General features: G+C 35.1%; 1 protein-coding gene across 1 annotated transcript in view; it reads left to right on the forward strand.

Moving 5' to 3' along the window:
* Positions 1-202: 202 nt before the first annotated feature.
* Positions 203-24,867, forward strand: part of MACROD2 (mono-ADP ribosylhydrolase 2) — a 2,047,020-nt gene continuing 2,022,355 nt past the window's right edge. Inside the window, 2 exon segments of the mRNA XM_043602917.1 lie at positions 203-541; positions 5,988-6,104. Of these exon segments, the coding sequence (XP_043458852.1) occupies positions 496-541; positions 5,988-6,104 (163 nt within the window). The 5' untranslated portion in view covers positions 203-495.

Here is a 24,867-nt window from a genome sequence, read left to right on the forward strand (position 1 = left end):
CAGGCGTCCGTTCCACGCCCCGCCCCCGAAAACGCGAGGCCATCTCCAGCCCCCTCGCGCCCTGGCTCCGCCCCCTCTAGCTCCCCAACGTCCTCGGCGTCGGGCCCGAGCCTGCGCCTGCGCGTGCGCCCTGGGGCCGAAGTAGGGGCGCGCGGTGACTGGAAAGCGGAGAGCGGCGGGCGGTGCAGCCAATGGGAGGCGTCGCTGGCTAGCGGCTGGAAGGCGGGGCCTGCGCGGGTGTTAGGTTAGCGCGAGGCGTGACCTAGTTGACAGGCGCTGAGGTGCTGCTTTGGCGGCGGCCGCGGGGCTGAGGCGGGTGGGAGCCGAAGCGGAGCGCGGGCTGAGAGAAGCGACTGGCGAGCGGCGCGGGACTCGGAGCCTCTTGCACTTTTTTCCTCCCGAGTGTCCCCTCCCACCCCTCCCACTCCACACACACCCTGTTTGCCCGTGAGCCTGGGGAACTTGCAGCTTAAAGCCAGCCACCCCCACGGCAACATGTACCCCAGCAACAAGAAGAAAAAGGTGTGGAGAGAGGAGAAAGGTAACTGGCCCGTCGAGTCCTGGGGCTGTGGGGGGTGGGAGTCGGGTGGGGGTGGGGGTCAAGGCTGTGTGTGCCGCGGCGCCCCCCGCCCGAGCTCCCGTCTCGCGCCTGCCCGGCCGGTGCCGCCTCCCTCGCGTGTCCGTGTGTACACACGCGCACACGCGCGCGCTTACCGGCGTGCACGCGCCGCCCCCGGGCACCTGCAGCTCGCACACGTGTGGGCGCACGCCCCTCTGCTGCCTGCCGCGCCCGGTCACCTTCTTCCCATGCGGGGCTTCCTGCGCCTGGCTGGTGGCGGAGACCCCTGACCGGCAGGCAGTTCCTGGGCCGCAGCACAACTTGTTCAGGTCCCCCACCCTCTCCTGGGACCCCAGCTGGGACTTTTGGACTCCTGGCCAGGTTGTCCCAGGCACACGTGCCCGCCGGCGGGCACATTGGCTGCTGCAGCTGCTGCGCCTTCGCGCCCAGCTGACCCTCAACTATTCACTCCTCGCCTCTAGCCCCCCACCCCCTAGCTGGTAGAGTGTCTGCTCTTTCGGGCGTTTACCCCTTCTCCAGGCCTCTTCCTTCTGCGCCGCAGTGTGACTTTGGAAACCTGGAACTCTAGGGGAAACTGAAAACGGGCGTCTTGTCCGCGAGGATAAGAGCTTTCAGAGAAGTCTGAATGGGCTTTCTCTGCAGTGTGTTTCTCTGTATTTCATCCCCATTCGTAATCTGAAGCTGCTCAGAGTAAGGTTGTGAAACTGATACCACTCTCCATGAATGAGCTTGCCTCTGAATTTTGTGCACATCAAAGCTCATCCAAATCAGCTAGATTGACAGTGGCACTGATTTCTGTAAGACAGAAGTGTGCGAACCAACCCTCTCTTCTCTCTTCCTCTCCCCTTTTTCTCTGGCATCATAATTAGATAAATCTGAGATAAAACTTTAGTGTCTGGAGTTGTTTCATTCTTTCCACACTGTAGCTTTTTACAGAAGAGTAGCAAAGAGAACTTGCATTGCTACTGCTAACATAGATTAAACCTGTGTACCAGAGTGAGGTCAGGTGAGGGTAGTGCAAATTTCTCCGAAGAATCCTATCTTTTTATTAGAAGGATAATGGAGTGACTAGGTTGAAAGTTGATTTGCTTGAAAATAACTCTTAAAACTTGTAGATTATTATTGCAAGCTCTGGCTTTTATGAACACTAAGGCCAAACAGTGGACGTAAGGAAGAGAATGAATGTGGAAAAAGAATCCTTTATGTAAGGCCTACTTAAAATAATTCCGAGGAAGGGGATGAAGAAAGGATTCTTTTTTAAGTGAACTACTGGGAAGAGTTAATATAATTGAACAATCCAAGTAAAATGGTCTCTAAAATATTGAAAGATTGGGTTGTATGTCATTTAATTCTATCTTAATGATCATGGGCTTATATAGAAGTAAAAATTCTGGTGTCACAAAACAAATGCTGTTGAAAATAATAGCCTGGTATATATAAATTAGTGTAAAATAATCTTTGTTTTTGCAGTAGTAGTTACTTTAGTTTCAACACACTTTTAACAATGATTTACCTTGTAAGCATTGAAAGATCATCTGTGCCCATTTTTGTTGATGGTCTTGGAATGTTAGTTTTGTATTGTTAATAAGGCAAAATAGTGGAAATCATGGAGATTGTTTTCAGTACATAATTTATTGATGAAGTAATGATTATTGCTTAGGAACTATTTTTCTGTCATAATAATGTTCCTAAAGTAACAATGTTACAATGGTTCCTTCATTTAACACCTACATATTTGGACTGTGAAGAGCAGGCATTTTAGAATCTTTGATGTCTTGATTTTTTTTTTTCTTCTAACAGTAGGGGAAAGTACAACCAAATTAATATTTTCTAAATAAAGAAGTAAATGCACAATTAAAGGTATCTAACAAAGTAAATTTCTCCTGTCTAAAACTAACCTATTTTTGCATGAAGTTTAATGTTAAAGGAAAAACATTGTGATTTGAAGACTTTAATGTATGTCTCAGTTTATCAGGATGTCTATTTTTGGAATATTTAATATTTAAAAAGAAGGAGCTAAGGATTTCCAGTATGGTTGTTGCTATTAAAGAAGCTGATGGGATGCATGACTTTTTTTCTTTCATTGCACTTGTGAGGCTGGTATTATATTTTTGCAGCTGTTACTTAAATCTAAAGGAAGGCTTACCCACCTCATTGAAATGTCAGGGCATTCTGTAAACATACTTTTACTCAGTATGCCATCTAATCGTAGGTCTGCCTACTTATATGCTTGGTTCATAGAGCAGAGATTCATTGTAAAGGTGAAGCATTAAGGACAAGTTTTGTGTAATTCTAAAGAAACTGTATAGATGTCTGTGGTCCTCAGTATGTTTCATTGTTGAAACAAATAACTAAGGACTTCTCAAGTCCACATATGTTAAATAAACTGTTTTGAGCTATAATTTAAAACCACTTAATGTGTATTATAATTTTAAGAACTGAGACATAAATTATCTCATTGTTTTATTTTCTTATTATTGATCTTATTTCTGTTCTAAGTGTCCATACTTAAATGTTTAAATAAATGGAATCACGGAGGCCAGGTTGCCTTCCCGTATTACCTTCTGACATTTACTAAAACTGTGAGTTGCTTCAAAATATCTCTCAACCTGATCACTGATGTTGTAATATTTCTGTATTAGTGATCTGAACTTTTTAGTAGTGTTTTGGTAAGTGCTAGTCATCCCTTCTCCTTTGTGTGAGTCTTCCAAATTTATCATTTCCTTAAAGCTTCCTATGCCATCAAGACCCCCCTCCATTCTCCTACACAAACACATGACATTTCCTTTTAATTCACGGAGAAAATTCATGTCACGTAACACGAACAGCCATAATATCTTCCCCTGTAGTCTCATTTGTCCATTTCTTTACATGTCCTTTGTCTTTTCAGTTCTGTTCCTATCTTAAAGGAAGGACTTAAAAACAAAAAATGTTTATTTTGAGGTGGGTAGGGAGAGAGGGACAGAGAGGGAGAGAGAATCCCAAGCATGCTCCACACTGTTAGTACAGAGCCCAATGGGGGCTCAGTCCCACAAACCAGGAGATCATGACCTGAGCCTAAATCAAGAGTCAGATACTTAACCAACTGAGCCACTCAGACTCCACCAATGGCTTATTGATTTTTATTCTTCCTGATCTTTCTGTAGCAATTGACAGTATTTCCCTTCTTCTACTTATTATAACTTTGCCGGTTTCTACATCACTGGCACTTTGATTCACCTGGTACGTCCAGTGACATCTAAGTTTTATTTCATTTTATTTATTTGCATTTAAGTTTCCTCTTTGTGTACACTCCCTGATTTTGGTGTTTTGTTTTGTTTTTTTTAGGTTTGGTCACATCCCTTACCTTTTCCTATTAACTTCCTGTAGGACCAGAAGTTTGGGTCATAATTTCCAAAATCTCTAAGCTAAACCTCTTTCCTGAATTCCATATTCTTGATTTCAACTCGAATACCCTTTAGGCATCTTACATTCAATACAGTATTGTCCTTTGAGTATTGTAGTGTTGTGATTTGGTTTTATCATACCTAATTAAAATATCTTATTATCATTTAATGTGGCTGAAGAAAAGCCAGTTCTAGGAGTAGGACAAATGTTGGCTCCCCATTTCTTATTCACTTGTACTTATATTAAAACCTTTGGCAGTTTATTTCTGTGAAAGAATCTTTTAAAGTGATTATTTTATGAGAGTTAGACACCTGAAACTAGGTACTATCCTTAAATCCATTCATCTTGTAATCTGCTGACAGACAGTTGGAGAGTACAACTGTCAATCTCTTTACATTGTGTAGACCTTTGGTAAAGTATATGATACATGGCTGCTGGCATACAGAAACACATCGCCTTTTTTGAAGAGCTTTTCCTGTGACAGTAGTACACTATAGTGACTAATAGTTTAGGCTATAGTTTTTGACTTAGGGAGATATGTGACTGGATTTGAATGGAAAGCTTTCTTGCTTTGGACAAGGTGCTGAACATTGATATGCTTCATTTCCCTACCTACAAAATAATAATAATACTACCAGCGTGCCTGGGTGGCTCAGTTGGTTAAACCTCCGACTCTTGATTTTGGCTCAGGTCAGATCTTGCAGTTCTTGAGTTCAAGCCCTGTGTCAGGCACCACATTGCTGACCGTGTGGAGCCTGCTTGGGATTCTCTCTTTGCCCCTTCTCCACTTGTGTGTGTGTGCACACTCTCTCTCAATAAATAAATAAATAAATAAATAAATAAACTTAAAAAACCATCCTTAAAAAAATAATAATACCAATTTTGCTGAGTTGTTGGAAAGATTATTTTCATTATATGTGTGAAGTACCTGCCACTCATAAAGAACAGGGGCTTTTTTTTTTTTTTTAAAGTTTATTTATTTTGAGGTGGTAAGGGGCAGAGAGAGAGAGGGGAACAGGATCCTAAGTGGCCTCTGTGTGGAGCACAGAGCCTGATGTGGGGCATGAACTCAAACTGTGAGATCATGAACTGAGTGGAAATCAAGAGCCGGACACTTAACTGACTGAGCTACCCAGACACCCCAAGAACAGTGACTTTTTTGTAAGTGACACCAACTGTTAATAATTCTAAGGTGCATTTGAAGAATATTTTAATCTTACCAAGATGTATATTGCAAGTTGTGTTTAATCACCTCCACAAAGATATTACATTGAAAGTGTAGTTTTATTGTTGATGGCATTTTAGAATTAAGGAATACCTTGGTAGCTGCCTTTCTTGTGCTCTTAACATTTCTATGTATTTGTCTTAGGATTTTGTGTTTTATGTATGTAGCAGTTATTTTGTATATTATCTATTCCCGTTTTGTCTTGTGAACTCCTCAACGTTAAGGATCACCTTTGTACCTGCAGTGTATAAACATTACTGGCACATAGTAGACTGTTAGTAGATGTTGATTGAAAGAGTTCACTTAGGGGCGCCTGGGTGGCTCAGTCGGTTAAGCGGCCGACTTCGGCTCAGGTCACGATCCCGCGGTCCGTGAGTTCGAGCCCCGCGTCGTGCTCTGTACTGACAGCTCAGAGCCTGGAGCCTGTTTCGGATTCTGTGTCTCCCTGTCTCTCTGACCCTTCCCCGTTCATGCTCTGTCTCTCTCTGTCTCAAAAATAAATAAACGTTAAAAAAAAAATTAAAAAAAAAAAAAGGAAAGAGTTCACTTATTTCTTGGTCTATCACAAAAGAGTCTTCCTCATCAGGCTTTGATTCCCCCTCCCTCCCACTGCCCCAGTAACATGGTGTTAACACTTTTTAACAGTCAAATATGAAATCATTAGATTTTCATTTTGATGTTTCTCAGGCCCACACTAATTCTTTGATTTGTTTATACAATTAATGTTTAAATTATAAAATAATTGCTGAATTTAAAAGTTAAATACAAATGGAGATTCTGCTTTTGTTTTGCAAGAACGTTTACTGAAGATGACCTTAGAGGAGAGACGCAAAGAATACATAAGGGACTATGTTCCCCTGAACACCATCCTGTCGTGGAAGGAAGAGATGAAGGGCAAGAGCCAAAATGATGGTAAGTTTCTCAGAACATTTTTAGGTATATACTGTTCCCATTTATTTATGATTTCTGCGAGACAGTTTTGACAGAAATGAATAACTGGCATTATATAAAACAGATGACATTTTTGCTATTTGAAGTAATTGCTTGGTTGCATTTAATTGTTTTTAGCAACCTATTGTGTGTTATTTAAATTTAGGAAATTATATTAACATAATTCATGTTACAATCCACATTTATAATATGACACTTTAAAAAAACTATTCCATAGTTGTTCTTGGAGTAATTAATATTAAGGATTTGGTGCTTTGGTGGTGTGGCCCTTTGAGTTTGTTTTGATTAGATTCATTTATATTGGATTTCTTTAAGTTATTGTAAGGATTGGATATAGTTGAAAGTACGTTAGGAAGAACAAAGAAAAACTAGTATTTCACAGAGTTTTAGAGAAGAGTATATGTTTTGTATAGTATGGTATTATGTCTACATGTAAAATATTTATTACAAAATTTACTGTCAAAGTCTTTATGATTTAATGAGAGTATAGCATAGATTGTTTGAGTCAAGATATGTGTTAGAATATCAGTGAAATTTTAAGTATTGAAAAAATAGATGCAAGAAATTCTTAAAAAACAATGTAATAGATTTAATAGATACTTATTATGTTTACTTCTGAATTAGCACTCATTGCTCTGGATGTAAAGTTTAGAAGAAATAAGGTGCTTTTCAGGATTTTTAACATTTGAGAAAGAAAGGTAACTTTATGAAAGGGACTTGGAACATGCTAATTTCACAGGTTATGGTCTTCGATTGATGGAACTGTACAGGATACTGTGAGTTTAGAACAAGAAGTCTAGTATGGAATTCCAGTGGACAAATCTATGGGAAACAACAGCCCAATTAGGCTTTTCTGTCTGTGAAGAGAACACATTCACCTCATTGTTTGCATTTTAGGCAGAATTTTTCTTTTTCAAGAAGGCAAAACATGTGGGTTTTCAGATTTTGCTTGAAAACATATGTGACCTTGGGCAAGTGAAGGTAGTAGTTCTACCTCAAGTTATAATGGGATCATTGGACAAGCTGATTGGGACATACACATCTAACCTGCTTGCCCAGGGTTTTCAGCAAAATAAATGCAAATTATTTTAGTAATGGTCTGATTAAGACATCATTCATTGATAGAGAAAGTAGTGCTGTGTAATGAAAAGAATATAGAACTAGAGACCCAACAGGACAGATTTTTTTTTGTTCTAGGACCATGTGCCTCTTCCTTTTTGGGTCTCAGTTATTCTTTTGTTTGTAAGAAACTGGTATTGAATACTTCAGCTCCGTTATTTTATGGCTAGTAGATCTCTTTTTTTCCAGTGCTTCATTCATTTAATTTTCTTTCTTAGTTGCTGTTTTAGCTGGTTACTTTTCTTTTTAAAAATTTTTTTTTTTCAACGTTTATTTATTTTTTTTGGGACAGAGGGAGACAGAGCATGAGCGGGGGAGGGGCAGAGAGAGAGGGAGACACAGAATCGGAAACAGGCTCCAGGCTCTGAGCCATCAACCCAGAGCCTGACGCGGGGCTCGAACTCACAGACCGCGAGATCCTGACCTGGCTGAAGTCGGACGCTTAACCGACTGCGCCACCCAGGCGCCCCTAGCTGGTTACTTTTCTAAGGATATAGTACCTGATGTTCTTTTAAAACACTTTTTGCCTCTCAGATAGAGGTGGATTTCTGTTGCTGCCAGAACAATTGACAAAGCAGTAGCGATACCAGGTTATATTGCCCGATGTTGGGTCTGCTCATCTCTGCATTAAGGCTTGGCCTTTATATTGGCTGCTTCTATTTGAATATTCATATAACAGTGTAGGGTTGAATTGGATTATCAGATAACTCACAGTTGGGTGTTTTCAGAGATATCAGACACCAAAATATGTCCCCAAATCAGAAAAATACATTGAATAACACCAGTTATTCATTGTTATTCCCTAATTACTCTTATATCCCAATATAAGCTTTATAAGTGGGTTACAACTGCTCTATATATTTCAGTTTTTTCATTCATGCTGTTTGGAACTAAAAGTCTTTCATGGGGAGTGAGGTGGTGTGGTCAAAATTGTATTTCTGTTGAACAGTTTTTTTGTTTTTTCCATCTAATGTTACTTGCTCCTCTGTTGTGACCTAGAAATTAATGACTAGCCTCTTCTTTTTCATGAAAAAAAAAAAATGGAATGGCTCATTCTACAAGTAATATCTGTTTATTTCTTTACATGATAGATATCTTTTGTAAGTGCTTTCTTTCATTGTTTCCTATCCAGTGCTCAGTTATGCTAAAATATTAGTAAAGAGAATTTTAGTGTTTTAACAGATCCTTTAAAATTATAAATTAAAACAATGATAAAGAACAACTATAGTTTTGTATTTTATTTTGAAATGTTTAAACCACTGCTTATAAATGTATATATAAGTAGATTCATTTTTTTATAATGACTTAATTTTTTATGTATGAAATTTCCAATTAAGTTTTAAAAGAAGTCTATAATTCTCTGCCATAGTTTCTATTTGTAGGAAATGAACAGTATTTACTGGGCTAGCACAATATACCAATTTCAAGTGTTACAGTTTACCATTATTACTTAAATTTTTTATAGAAGGACATTTTGACCTTGATACCCAAGATTACATGGAAAGTTCTCAAGATGTTGTTTTTAATTTTTTTCTTTGCTCAGTTTTGTTCTACTGTAATTAAATGCTTTTTGTTATATTGTAGTAAAAAGTTAAATAAGCTGGAGAGTAGCTGAATGTATTTGTCATAATTTTGATTTTGAGGCATCCTAAAGGAGGGAACCAAAAATTGCCAAACATAAAATCATTGTATAGAAAGAAGGAATTCCTATAAATAGACAATATTTTTACTTTGACTTGCTACTCTAGTAATACTGGCAAGCTATGGATCAGACAGGGAAGAGATGAGAGATGATTACAAAAAAAAAGAAAAAAACCCACAAAAAACCAAACCACAACCCACTTTATTGTTCATGTTCATATTTGTCAACTGCTGTTGGTAAATCTCTGGAATTATGTGCTTTCACTTAATAATTCTATTTCATCTGCCAGTTGCTTTTTTGTAGGGAATTTTTAAGTGCTTGTCTCTTATTATATTGTGTCTCTGTAACTGCAATAGTGCCTCATGGGTAGGTGAGCTCAATTAGTATGCTAAATAAGAACACCTCAGAGGTTAACTGTCTATGAAGGACAATTCTGTATTTTTTTCAAACTTTTAAATGAGCATTTAAAAACATATATAAAAATAGAGTGGTATGATGAATCTTTATGCACCAATCACCTGTTTCAACAGTTAAAACATGGCCAATTTTATTTCATCTTACACCAGTGCTTCCAAATTATTTTGAAACAATTCTTGTATATCATATCAAATTTTTCTGTAAATATATGTATGTGTGCATATGTATGTATCTCTAAAAGAGACATATTTTTTGTTGCTTTACTATAACAACACTATCAATCACACCTAAAAATTAATAATTCTTTAATATAATTAAATGTCCAACTAGTATTAAGATTTTTACAATTGTCTCATGAGGGGTTTTACCTCTTTTTAATACAGTTGATTTGTTTAAGATCTAAACAAGATCCAAATGCTGCGTTTAATATATTTCTTAAGTATCTTTTAACATATAGTTCTTTTTCCTCTCTGTCCCCCCCCACCCTCCACCTCCCATAATTTTGTTTGATAAATAAAGTTATTTGCCGGGGTGCCTGGGTGGCTCAGTCAGTTGAGTGTCTGACTTCGGCTCAAGTCATGATCTTGTGGTCTGTGGGTTTGAGCCCCACGTTGGGCTCTGTGCTGACAGCTCAGAGCCTGGAGCCTGCTTCGGATTCTGTCTCTGTCTCTCTCTCTGTCTCTCCACCTTCCCCACTCACACTCTCTCTCAGAAATAAAGAAGCATTAAAAAAAGTTATTTGCCGTATAGAAATTTTCACATTTTGGGTTTTGCTGACTGAATCTTTGTGGTGTCTAATGTGTTCTTCGGTCCACAGTATTTCTTATGAGTCCAGTTTCTTATAGGCTGGTGGTTAAATCCAGAGACTTGATCAGACTTGGGTTTAATTTTTTGAAGGAATACTTCATACTTCTTTTCCATAATGTCGCAAGGCAATAGTGTTTGCTTCCCTCTCTGTGTTAAGACTGATCACTAGGTTCCAGTATTGTCAGCCTAATCCATCCATTGTAAAATTTCCTATCACCTTTCACCTAATGGTTTTAGCAGCCATTGATGATCTTATCCTAATTTTATCATTTTGTCTTCATTTATTAGTTGGACTTCTATAAAGAACTTTCTCTTGTCACCTTTTTTGTTTCCATGTAATACAATTTATACAGAAAAAGCAGTATAAACTTTTCAAATTGAGTTGGTTTCCTGAAATCTTCTAAAACTAATGAAAGGGTACTTTTTAATTTTTGACTGTTATTTTGAATCTCTCTTTCTCTCTCCTTGCCACATAGGTATATTAAGTGGGAATACTTCAGTGTTAACAGTCTGTAACACAGCATGTGTGTATGTGAATTTAAAGTATAGCTCTCACATAAAAACATACAATTACTGAACTGTAGTCTGAAGATGTAGTAGAAAGACAGAGATACATACATGGATGTATGGATGGATATGATAGAAAGATGGCATTGCTTCTTTGTAGGGACAAAAATTCTCAGCTTTAATTGATATGAATTCTGTTCTCCTTTACTACTTCCAAGCTAATGTTCTATAACACCACTCAGAGAAGCATTGTTGTTCCTTTCTTTAGAGGGAGCAAATGATTGGCAAAGATTCTGCTATGCTTCTGCTAATTTTCTCTTCCTAATTAGTGTTAGGGAAAATAGCTACAGCTGTAAGTTTAGATGTTTGAGTCATTATTTTTAATGTTCATATGGAACAACAAAGACAAAATGTAATAAATGATGAAGATAAGTTAGATGAAAAGTATACAATTATTTTACTCAGGTATGACAATTTAAAAAATGGGTCATTTAGGAAGAAACTTCATATTTCATATCTTGATAGATTTCATGTCTTACATATATTCAAATTTGATTTATAGTCATTTGAAAATACTTAACTAGAAATTGTGAACTGTGAAGACTTTGTAAGTGTGAATCTTCATTTTTTGAAGTATATAAAAATATTTTGAGATGTGTGGGTTGACTAGAGAGAGGCATGTGTGTTATCTTTCATCTTGAAAAACTAGCATGTTTGGCATAGAAGTTCAACCTTATTTGCTCTCATTTTCATTATAACTAATTTCTTCTGTTAAATTATTTCCACAAGAGGTGATGGCTGACAAAAAAAAAAAAATCAAATTCCTCAATCTCTCAGCCACTGAGATCTTATTTCAGTGTAGGTAGTGAATTTCGTTTTATTTTATCTGTGTACTAACTTGACTATTGATATTTAGAAATCACCAAAAAGAGTGTGTCTTAATATTTTGATTTCAGTGCAAAGTCAAGTATTTTTGTTCTGAGTAAATTTACGATAACTTTTTTTGAATGTTAATATTTTTATTAATCACTAGAAATGGGGAAATAAGAATATAATTATGTCACTGAGTATTACATGGAGAGGGGTTAGGGACTATAATGGTAAAAGGAATTAAAAAAAAATTAATAACTATGATGAGGTGGGCACTGCCCCAGATTTTCAAACTATGTCAACTATATTATTAAATATTTGATGTTAGTCACAATTTAAAATGACTAAACAGTTAGGAAAATGGAATGGATGGAATTTAGTAGGGATACAAATATTGGAAAGGAGTATTTCCTATTTAATTTTTTGATATTGATTCCTCTTTGTATTTAGTTTGAGTACTACACTTTAAAAGCAAAATGATCAGTCAAAGCAGAAGAAGGCTCAGAACAAAACTCCTCAGCTTCTTAGATAGAAATCTTTTATTTTGAGTGGGTGGTGATTTTTGCCCTCTTTTAAATGATCTTAAAATGAATTTAATTAAAAAAACTGGCAATCTATTTTTGCCTCAAGTAACAAAGATCACTCTGGGTTTTTCTTCAAGCAGTTATTTGTGATGCTTTCATTAACAGCAAAGATGTTGCAAAAGTAGAACTTGAATTAGAAACAGGCATTTTTCACTTTACAGTTAAAAGTAAAGACTAGTATGAGGACTAAAATACTAAAATGGGCTGAAATTTATGATCTGGCCCCTCTCCTCTTTGGCCTCTTACTCCTTTTCTTGGTCTCTGCCTCTAGCCACACTACCCTTTTTGTTTCTTGAATGTACTGTGATCCCTCCCACTGCTGGGTCTTTATCTGTATTTGCCTCTCCCTCCATCCCCCTTAAGGACTTCTGTCACCTAAATTTTTCTTAGCTTTCATTTCTCACCTTGAAACCCTTCTATTTTTTTTTTTTTTTTGAAGTCTTCCCTGAGCCCTTACTTTGAAACAGTTTCCTTTATTATATACTTTCATAGAGCTATGTTCTTTTCCATAGAGCATTTATATTAATTTGTTTTTATGTATTCAATCACAGGGTATTATCTTGATCCGGTTGTATCTCTATATAAGATTGCAATTACTAGGAAAATGGGATGATGTCTTCACTCCCCTTCATATCTCTGCATCTGTCATAGTACTTGCTGCACAGTAGATATTCAGTAAATACCTGTGTGAATTGAAGAAATTAAAAACTATTCTCATGATGGCATTTTTGTTGTTACTTTGTTTCACCTTTTCCTCACTGTATTGTAAGGATTCATGTGGGAATGATGGGCTTAAAAATTAAGCCAGATGCTTTTTAATGTAGGTGATGTATACATTTACGTCTTTGTAATATAACATCGGTTTTATTGTTTTAAAAGTTAGTTTACTAATAAATTTAACAAAGATTTTATTGAACTGTTCATAGATGTTTAATTGAGACAAGGATGAAAATTTATGCGTTATGTGTATTTATCAGCATTGTATGTTTTTGTTTATATAGTACTTAGTAACTAAATGTCATGATTTCAGTTTCTGTGAGTTTAAATGTCAAAAGAGCTTTAAGTAAAAATGAGTGTAAACATAGACACTGAGCCTATTGTGTAGTAATAATTTAAAGTGTAGAAAAACCTTACAGTATTACCATTCCAAATGCATTTACTTTAGCATTGATTCTTGATACATAAAGCAACTGTAAGAAATAATTTTAATATTCTATCCCATTTAATCCCTTTATGGAGTTCATTGATTTGCTTTGTAAAAGAACTTGGCTACTGACAGATTGGTACACCATGAAAGAATTAGGCTAAATAACTTCTAAGAATGTTGAGAATAATGGCATTCATTGTAATGTTTGAAAACATTAAATTTTTATCTTGATACTCTGTGTGAGGTTGTGAACAATGGTTTAGTCAAACATTTGTGAAGTAAGGTTAATTTCTAAAATAGAAAAAATAAGTTATATAGGGACTCATGATTCACTACATGGTTTTGTTTTTCCTCCACTTTTATTTCTCTCTTGGTCCTTTTACCTACTTTCCAAAATTGTTTTAACAATATGCACATATATTTCATTGTACCTTGGAGTGTATACCACTAAGTGCTGTGTGAATTGTCCTTGTATTTAAGCATGTTTTAAACTAATACCGAAACAAAAACCACATTTTTTTTTTTTTGTATATATACAGACTTGGTGTTAAGACCACAAGATGAAAAGTTTTTTCTGTGTGTCTCTGTATTTCATAAGTCTGTAACTTCACAGATTCTGTTTTCTTTTTAATCCATTAAATGAATTATACTAGTTAACAGATTTTACTTAACATTTTGGTCAGTGCAGACAGATATTTTGCGATGAATTACAGACTGGTGGTAGCCAAAGCCAATGTTTTCCTTTAATTTTCTTTTTTTCTCCCTCTGATCGTACTTCTACATGAAGAAGTCTTTATAAAGTCTTAGTCTTCGTTTCTGAAATATTTATTGAATTTCCATGTAAGTATTCAAAACAAAGATTTAAATACAATTTATAGTTTTACCTATGCCTTTGATGTAGAACCATATTGAGGATTACTGATGAAACAATCAAAGTATGGATCAACAACAAAAACCAGATGTGTAACAAAATACAGATCAACAAGATAGCAGTTAACAGTAGTCCATATGCCTGGCTATATCCATGCCAGGGCAGAAGATATATGTGCCTTTTGGGTTTTGGAAATACTAAGGTCTAGTTTGCTCTAACTCCAGAGAAGCCATGGGTTTCAGATTGCTGGTTGTTTGCCTAGATATTGGACCAAGATATATTCAGTTTTTGAAGAAACCATACTATCCTGACATATAGGGGATTCTCTCATCAAACTTAGATTTGTGATTGTGTCTGTCATATGAATATAACAGAGTTAGAGCTTTTCCACATTTTGTACTTGTATTAGTGATTCTCTTGGGGTAAAAACTTTCACGGACTGCATATATGTGTGTGTAAGTAGAGGCTTACTGCTAAATACTCATCAGGCACGTAATAATGGAGTTACTTCCATTATTTTGATGTGTATGTATCTTCCATGTTAACTCCGGAAGTGCAAAAGTTTTGGGATTAAACATTGCTGGTATACGATCCCAGTTCTGCTTTTATGTGCCCTAGCCAAAGAACATGTGACTTCCCTAAACTTGTCTCTTCATTTGTTACATAGCTCCAAAGCTTGCTGTTTTTTTTTTTTCTAGAATGAACCTTTCTCTTGCATGAAACTTCTTTTGACTCCGTATTCACTACTAATCATATTTATGCTCTTAACCAATGTATAATACAATGTAGATTTTTTTCTATGCCTGTAACTATAACTATATGTGTACTTTGGATTTAGTCAGTCTGCTTTAAGAAGGTAGGAATTGTGACTGTTTATTGAAATTTTATTTTGTAGAGTCTACTGGAGGTCCTTATGTGTATTTGTTTGCTAGTTTGTTTTATGCATAGTAAGTTGAGTTAAAACCTGTGAAGGAAGATTTTTTTAAAAAACAATTGGTTATTTTGAAACATTAGGGCTACTTTTTTGTTTCCTTTATGAGTGTATGTTAGTTAAAGAATTTAGAAATTTACACTGTCAGATTTGAGAAGAGGGCATCTGAAACAGAAAATGCTTTCTGAATTAAAGGCTAATTTTTTTAAATTGATAACTTTTGTTATTTATCATTTAGAGTAGATAACAAGTGAATTAAAACTTCTCTGGCCTTCACTAAAATTCACTGTATGTGAATTTTAATGTTATTGAAAGGGAAAAATTGTTTAAAACAGGAGTTGACTGAACAATTTTCACATACAAAGGAATAGCATAGTTCGTACATCAGATGAGATGACTTTTTTTTTAAGGAAAGTATCTTGACCTTTTGTGGACATGAGAAGTCTAGAAAGAAAAGACAAAACAGAGAGGCATTTTGAGTTTTGGCGCAGCCTGGGTGAGAGATGTGAGGTTATAGGCATGAAAAGAGGAGGAGGAGACCCAGGAAGGATGGCGGAGATCAAGGAGCTCCAGCAACATGGCGGGAAGTCAGTCCGCATGTAAGGACAGTCTGTGCAGCCTCAAAGCATATAGATAGGATGGGGGCTGGAGTTATTTATCTTATTTGATTGCTAAAATAATGGGTGTACCTCTATGGAGATACTCAGGTGTCTAACATCTTGATTGTTTTAATGATATAATTATGCATGTGGCTCATAAGAATATTGAGTTTAACCATACTTATGAGTGTCTTTGACAAACACAAAAAATATATGCTGTATAGTCTCTGAATTCTTCCACTTGTTCAGGTGGTATGGGGCTGGACAGATAAGAAAATGTGTACCTGGAAGACTATTAGACATATTAATCTCAGCATAAGAAACCAGTTCAAATTTCTGGTAACTTGACTTGGTCCTTAAGTGTATTTAAAATCTGTTTACTCATTTTAAAGTGTACAATTTAGTGACTTTAAGTACATTTACAGTGTTGTGCAACCATTTTCAAGACCCATTTCCAAAACCTTTTCATCTTCCCAAATAGAAGCTCTGCATCCATTAAATAACTCGCATCCTCCCCCCATACAGCTTTTGGTAATCTGTATTTTATTTTCTGTGTCAATAAATTTGGCTGTTCTAGGCTTCACATAAGTAGAATCATACAGTATTCTTTATGTCTGGCTTGCTTTACTTAGCATAATGCTTTGTAGGTTCATCCATATTATAGCATGTATCAGGAAGTTCATTCCTTTTTCAGATTAGATACTATTTTACTGTACGTATATACTACATTTTTTTCATTCATCTGTTGATAGACATTAGAGTTTTTACACCGTTTGGCTGTTGTGAATAATGTTAAGAATAAAAAAAAATATTTTTTAGTTCTTTGGGGTATATAAACTAGGAGCGGAATTGCTGTATTATATGGTAATTCTGTGTTTTAACTTTTTGAGGAACCACAAAACTGTTTTCCACAGTGGCTGTACCCTTTTACATATTGCCATCAGCAATGCACAGGGGTTTTCCCCCATTTTTGCCAATGCTTGTTATTCCTTTTTTAAAAATGACAGTAAAATATAAATAATACTTTTTCAGCATTGCTTTGTAGTTTTTAGTGTACAAGTCTTTCACCTTAGTTTATTACTAAGTATTTTATTCTTTATGATGCTATTATAAATGGTATTGTTTCCCTTTACTGCTTAATGGTTGTTCATTGTTAGTACACAGAAATGTAACTGATTTTTGTGGGTTGATTTTGTATCCTGCAACTTTGTTGAATTCAAGCTAATAATCTTTGGGTTTTCTACATATATGATCATGTCATTTGTGAACAGAGATAATTTTACTTATTCCTTTCCAATACAAAGGCATGTATTCCTTTTAAGCTGCTGCTGAATTCAGTTCTAATTTTGTTGAAGATATTTGCCTAGTTATTTATAACGAATATTGGTCTGTATAGTTTTCTTGTAGTGTCTTTTTCTGGCTTTGGTTTTGGGTAATGTTGGTAATAGTTATATAGAATGAGTTAGGAAGTGTTCCCTCTTTTTTTTTTTTTTTTTTTTGTGGAGGAGTTTGAGAAGGATTAGTGTTAATTTTTTAAATGTTTGATAGAATTCATCTATTCCTTGGCTTTTTTTTTTTTTTTATGGGGGCAACGCTTCTCCAGATTTTTGAATGCTGATCAGTCTCCTTACTAGTTACAGGTCTATTCAGATTTCCTATTTTTCAACGAGTTGGTTTTTGGTAAGTATTTCTAGTTGTTTCTAGGTATTTGTTTATTTTATCTAGGTTATCCAATTTGTTCGTGTGTAATTGTTCATAGTAGTCTTATTAAATTTTTATTTTTGTAAAATTGATGGTTCTGTACCTACTTTTATTTTTGATTTTAGTAATTTTAGTGTTCTCTGTTAATATAGCTAAAAGTTTGTAAATTTTATCTTTTCAAAAGGCCAGCCCTTATTTTGGTGATCTTTTCAATTTTTTTTTTTATTCTTAATTTGTCTCCACCTGTCTTTATTAATAATTTCCTTTATTCTGGTACCTTTCTGTTTAGGTTTTTTTTTTTTTTTTTTTTTTTTTTTAGTTCCTTGATGTGTAAAATTAGATTATTGATTTGGGATCTTCCTTTTCAACGTATATGTTTAGAGCTGTAAATTTCTCTCAGATAAATTTCTCTTTTTGCTTCATGCCATAAGTTTTTATACATTTGTTTTCATTTGTTTCCATGTATTTTTTGATTTTTTCTTTGCCCATTGTTCAAAAGTGTGTTGTTTAATTTGCATATATTTATATCATATTGCGATTTTCTTTCTGTTATTGACTTCTAGTTTTATTCCATTGTGAGCAGAAAAGATTCTTTTTGTGATTTCATTGTTTTTATACTTTTGAGATTTGTTTTGTGGCATAATATCCTGGATGGTGTTCCATGTGCACTTGAGAAAAATGTTATTGTATCCAGTATATATCTGTTACGTACATTTGGTTTATAGTGTTCAGGTCATCTGTCTCCTTCTTGATTTTCTGCCTGACTTTCCTCCATTATCGAAAGTGGGATATTTAAATCTCTTTAGTATAGATCTCTATTTTCCCTTCAATTGTGTCATTGTTGTTCATATAATTGGGGGGGGGGTCTGTGGTCTGGTGCATATATATTTATAATGGTTTTATCTTCTTGATGACTTGATCTTTTTATCAATATTTGATATCCTTTATCTCTTCTAATGATTTTTGACTTAAGGTCTGTTTTGTTTGATATAACTACCACAGCTCTCTTGATTACTATTTTCATGAATATTTTGTTTTATATTTTCACTTTTAATCTTTTTGTATCTTTGGTGAGCCTCTTGTGGGCATCATGTAGTCTGATCTTTTTTTTTAATTCTTTTTAAATTCTGCCAATCTCTGTCTCTTGATTGGAGAGTTTAATCGTTTATGTTTCAAGTAATTACTGACCAGGAAGCACTCACCTCTGGTGTTTTGCTGTTATCTGTGTGTTTTAAAGTTTTTTATTCCTCATTTCCTCCATTATTGCCTCCTTTTGTGTTCATTTGATTTTCTTTTTTGTAGTGATATCATTTGATTCCCTTAGCTTTTATGCATATTGTATATAGGTTTTTCTTTGTGGTTACAAAGAAATCCCATGGGGATTGTGTATAACCTCCAAAAGTTATAAAGTTATTATTTTATCAGATTGATTCCTGCTTAACTTTATTTGCGTACAAAAACTGTTACATAGCACCATCATCCTGCCCATATTATGCTACTAGTGTAATATATTGCATTTTTATACTTTGTGTGCCCAGTAACATAGGTTTATTATTAGTTTTTATGTATTTGTCTTTTAAATTATGTAGGAAATAGTTTGCAAACTATAAAATTGCAGTAAACTAGCTTTTATCTTTACTAGAGATACTAATTTCTTCCTATGGCTTCAATTTACTGTCTAGCAGGCTTTTTTTTCAACCTGAGAAACCCCATTAGTATTTTGTATGTCTACTGGTAATACACTCCCTCAATCTTTTGTTTCTCTGGGAATGTGTTTATTTCTCCCTCAAGGACAGATTGGCTGAATATAGAATTTTCAGTTAACATTCTTTTTCCCTTTCATCCCTTTAAACAAATCATACCACTCTTCCCCCTTCTGCCTCTAAAGTTTCTGATGGGAAATCAACTGATAATTTTATCGAGGATCCCATATACATGATGAGTTAGTTCTGTCTTGTTGCTTTTGTCATGGTCTTTGGCAGTTTGATTATGATGTGTCTTCTGTGAATTCTGAATTCCACTTGGAGTCTGTTGATATTTTGATATTTTTGATTTGTAGATTGATGTCTTCCATCACATTTATGATGTTTTGTCCCTTATTCTTCAAATTATCTTTCTGACTTGTTCTCACTTTGTGAGACTCCCATAATGCATGTGTTGGTCTGTTTGTGTCCCTCAAGTCTTTCAGGCTTGGTTCACATCATTCTTTTGTGTTTATTTTTTTGTGCTTGATAATTTCAGTTCTTTTATCTTCAGGTTCACTGATTCTTTCTTCTGCCCACTCATTTCTGCTGTTGAACCCCTCAAGTGAATTTTTTATTCTTATTGTGCTTCTGAGCTCCAGAATTGTAAATTCTTTTTTTTAATAATTTTTCTTTTCAGAAATTCTTTCAGAAATTCTTGTTTGATTTTCTGTTTATACATTGTTTTCTTGATTTCCTTTTTAAGGTGGTGGTTTAAAGGTCATTGTCTGGTAAGCTTGAAACATGTGGACTTCCTCTGAGATTGTTTTGTCAGTTTATCTTGTTTGTTAGCATGGGCCATTTTTTCTCTTGTGTGGTATATCTGTATAATTGTTGAAAATTAGGCACTTGTTGTAATGCAATAATTGTGGAAATCAATTCTCCCTCTTTTCCAGGGATTTTTGCCTTTTTTTTGATTGCTGAAGACTATTTAGTTCATTTGTTTTGAGATTTTTCCTATTTTTGCATAGACTTGTCTTTGTCATGTATGATCATTGAAATCTTTCTTCTGTTAGCTTGTGATTGGTTCAGGTTTTTACAGGCATTTCCTCAGGAGTTATTCCTGTCTTTGAAGATTAGCTATATGCTGGGACTTTTCTTCAGTACCTAACAAGGTCATCTCTGAATCTAGGATCATCTTTAAGTGTAAACTTAAGGTCTTCTTAATTTTTTTCATGAGCTTGTATCCTGTCTGGACACGCTTATGACTTTCTAAATTCTTCTGTACATGTGTCTGCTTTTGAATGTTCTTATTTTCCAGAAAGTTTTACCTCATCTTTTCCTCTGGACATTACAGGGTCTATTGTATATCCACCCTTAATCTTGCCCTAGGTATATGTGAGTATATAGTTGCCTAGCAACTTTTATAAGCAGTGTCTGTTGATTTTTCCACCTTAGTTTTGAGTTAGGTGAAATGGAGATGAATGCCTTGCTTCTGTTCTTCAGATATCCTCTAGTTAGGTTAGAATAGATTTAACACAATGATTTTCAAATAAGGTCTGTTCTGCACCTTCTAATTTGTTTTGGGAAAGAGGTGGGACATGGATGAGCACAAACATTACCTTTTAAATATGGGTTTAAACCCAAAATATGGGTTTTTCTCTTTTCTTATGAGAGAGAGTACATGCACAGGTGGTGGTAGGGGCAGAGTGGGAGAGAGAGAGAATCTTAACCAGGCTCCATGCCCATCATGGAGCCCAGTGTGGAGCCCTACTTGGGGCTTGATGTTGTGACTGTGAGATCATGACCTGTGCTGAAATCAAGAGTTGGCTTCTTAACTGACTGAGCCATCCAGGTGCCCTAAGATAGGTTTTTCTTTTCTTTTCTTTTCTTTTCTTTTCTTTTCTTTTCTTTTCTTTTCTTTTCTTTTTCTTTTTTCTTTTTTCTTTTTCTTTTCTTTTCTTTTCTTTTCTTTTCTTTTCTTTTCTTTTCTTTTCTTCTTTCTGTCTTTCTGTCTTTCTGTCTTTCTGTCTTTTTTCTTTCTTTCTTTCTTTTTTTTTAAAGTTTATTTTTTGAGAGACAGCGTGAACAGGGGAGGGGCAAAGAGAGAAGGAGTCACAGATTCTGAAGCAGGCTTCAGGCTCTGAGCTGTCAGCACAGAGCATGACGCGGGGCTTGACCTCATGAATTGCGAGATCATGAATGAGCCACCCAGGGGCCCCCAAGATGAGTTTTTCTTAATTGGGTGTTGGCTTGGTTTCTGTAAACCTTTGACTGTTTTACAGCATTTTGACCAGGTTGGTTCAATTTCTGCATGTTGTTTTTGATGTTCCTGTGGACAAATGAGAGCTTGGAATGACCTGGTCCACCATTTTGGTTGAACTTTATAATTTTGAATGTGAAAACCAACTGTGTTAGTTTAGCTACTACTAGCTGCTTTAACAAATTAATTCTCAAAAGGCTTGATCTGATAGAAATTCATTCTGTGTCACCTAACAATCAGGTGTGGGTGTTCATGATTGGTTTCAGTGGAGTGGTGGTGGTTGGTGGTTGCGTTGGGGGATAGGAGTGTGCATGTATGTGTGGAAGAGGGGGGTGGACATTCTGTTTCACATAGTCCTTTAGAGATAGAGCTGATGGAATCTGTGCCTTCTTTAACATGTTGCTTCTAAGATTGCCCTGATAACCATAGGGGAAAGAGTAAAACGAAGGGTTATGTCAGAAGTTTTTATGAGCTAGGTCTGGAAATGGTGCACCTGACTTGGACTGATGTATCTTGGGGTGGATCTCAGTCACATGGCCATATTTAATTGTCGGAGAGGCTGAGAAATGTGATCTAGTCACATGCTCAGGAAGAGGGTGAAACTGGAAACTGGTTTTGATGAATTGTAATTTCTGTCATATCAGCAATACACAGAACTATCATATTCTGTTGAATGAGCTGTAAGAAACACCATTATTTTATATTTCATTGAGAAGCAAGGGGAAAAAAGCACTACCAATTAAATTATTACACAATGCACTATATTCATTCTGATCTCCTTCAATAAATACAAAATTTTCATATTTACCAAGTTATACTTTTATGATACATTATCCTTGAACATATCTTGAAATTATAAGTGAAATAAATTAGTTTAGGTATTCCCAAAATGTCTTTGCACTCAGAGTCTAATTCTTCTGAATCTTTTTTCCACCCAGCGTTATTGGTGTTTTGTTTTTCCACAAAATTATTTTCTGTGCAGTTAGAGTTGATGATATAACAATACTTAAAAATTTTCTTTTTTCTGGATTTTTTTCTAAACCACTGATACTTGTCCTGCAAGTTTTAGTGCTGGCATTTTCTTGATGTTACCAGATGGTGTTAATGCAAAATTTCATCCAATTATTAGGACTAATACTCTTTATTGAAACGGTCATTAAATGGACTGTTAACTTGAAAAGTTGAGAGGTTGCAGTTGTCTAATTATATCACCAGAAATTATAAGTAAATAAATTCTTATATATGCAGACAGTGAAAATTGTCATGACCACCATCTCCCAGCAGCAATTATAAATGCCTTTAATTGTAAGGCATTTTAGAGATGTTAAAATGTTTTCTAAAAACTCAGTTTAGAATTGAAGATGTATACTCTGTTGAATTTGTTTTGAAGTTCAATTTTTTTTAATGTCTTTTAATGTTTAAGATTTTTTTTTCTAATGATGCCCTTCGTTTTCCAGGAAATGCTGGCTATTTGACTTTATAAATATAGTTGCATTTTAGTTTTTCAAATTCTTTAGAGTAATAGATAAAGTTAGGGCCAAGATAGAGCAGCTGTTTGGAGCCTTGGCTCAAAATTAATTGAGTCTGATTTTAGAACAATGCAAGAAAACTTTTAAACACCCTTTCACTTCTAAGTAGAATGAAGTCTGACACAGAGCATTTCCTGTCATTGAAAGTATTCAGAAAGGTTCTGGATGCAAATCAAAGTAAAAGCACTTTCTTCACCGGGTGGTAATTGAACAAGATGTTGTCTAGAGATGAACAAGATGTTGTCTAATCTGCGTCTGACTACTGAGATTCTTATTCTAAAATAATTTAATTTTGTATAAGTGATACTCCCTTTTCTGATCTGTTAGTTTTTGGAACACCAGTAGGATTTTTTTTTTTTTTTTCTTTAAAACAGACAAGTACATGCAAATTATTTTTCTGTTTCTAGTTAAGTGATTTAACACACTAAGCCAAGGCATTCTGATTGGCACAGGGGGAGCATGGGTTCAAGGAATAGCACTTTTTTCTTTGCAGATTTTGTTGCAAAATATTGTTACCTGACCTTCCTGGAGGCACAGGAAAATTCTAATTGTTGATTCTCCCAGGGTTTATTTGGTGTAAGAGGTCACTGTGAATTTCTTTTTGATTAAAAAAATCTTACTGAACAGACACTTCTTTCTTTCTTTCTTTTTCTTTCTTTCTTTCTTTCTTTCTTTCTTTCTTTCTTTCTTTCTTTCTTTCTTTCTTTCTTTCTTTCTGTTAACACAGTAACTTGTGGTCACTGTTTGGAATTATCAATACTAAACAATAAATAAGGAATCCACTCACCTTTCTTTCCTGTTTGTAGCTCAAAAGATTATTACCAGGGTGTTTGTATACCTTTGGGTTGCAAATTTAATAGATAAAGGACAACCAGTTTTTAGGAAGAGAGACAGGCATGGGTATATCTTTTTCTTATTTTCCTCCGCATATCCAAATCTATATGTCAAGTTACTTGAGATTTACTAAAAAGTGACATAGTGAATATAACACTCCCACTTTACTTTTGGTCATTCATGACTTACTAATAGCTCCAGCCTGAGATTTTAAAGATTATTTAACTGAGTTCATTGAATACTACATGGGTAAATACAAGTTTTTCATGGTAATAGAAAATGGGATAAAAACATGTCTTTTTTCTAAATAGGGTTGTGATATTATTCTAAATAATTCATGTATCTTTCTGCATGGGAGATCTCTCTAGATTTCTCTTAACCTATTTCTGACCAGCTATATGAAGTAATTTTTATTTCAAAGTAAATATGTTATATCTCTGTGCATATGGAATGACTCTTACTTTGACAATGAAAAATTGCTTAAATGCTCTGACATCTGAAATATGTCTACAAATTAACATTAGAACTTATTAAGGCTTTGGAATTATTTCTTAAAATGAGTTGTTAATTGCAAGTAAATAACATGTAATTTTCCTTTAAATGTTTGTATTATTTAAAAAATAACATTAAAGTTAATGAGAACGCAAATACTTATCCTAGGCATTACTTTATAGTAAGTGTGATGTATGAGGTGTTGGAAATCACTAAAGGTAGTTGCTACTATACATTGTATATCTGTGTATTCATAGTGTATTTTTATAAAATAAAGTATTTAAATCATGGTTGCTGTAAAGTACTCAAAAGCTATAAAAGCTTATAGAATTAAATAATGGTAGTGTCCCTTTCCCAGACACCAAATTCCATACAGATAATAATTAATAATAGTTGATTATAGGTCTTTATGCATTTTTTAGTTTTTTTTTTATTCAACACAACGATGTATCAGGAAGTATTCTAAGTAGTAAAAAAAAAATAGTGGGGAGCGATTAGGAAAGCCTAAAACGATAGGAAGTAAGTCATAAGATAATGGGGAATTGAGACCACGATAGGTTAACTAATCGTATGGTTAATGGAGCCAGTCTGGTACTAGAGTCTGTGCTCTTAATCCTTTTACTACTTATGCTTTTACAAATATTCTGTATGTGTATTCATATATAGTGTTTTGTTAGTTTTTAATGTAAAAACTAGCATTATGTATACATGGTTCTTTCAAGCTTGAGT

Source organism: Prionailurus bengalensis, chromosome A3 (assembly GCF_016509475.1).
Source record: "Prionailurus bengalensis isolate Pbe53 chromosome A3, Fcat_Pben_1.1_paternal_pri, whole genome shotgun sequence".
Taxonomy (NCBI): domain Eukaryota; kingdom Metazoa; phylum Chordata; class Mammalia; order Carnivora; family Felidae; genus Prionailurus; species Prionailurus bengalensis.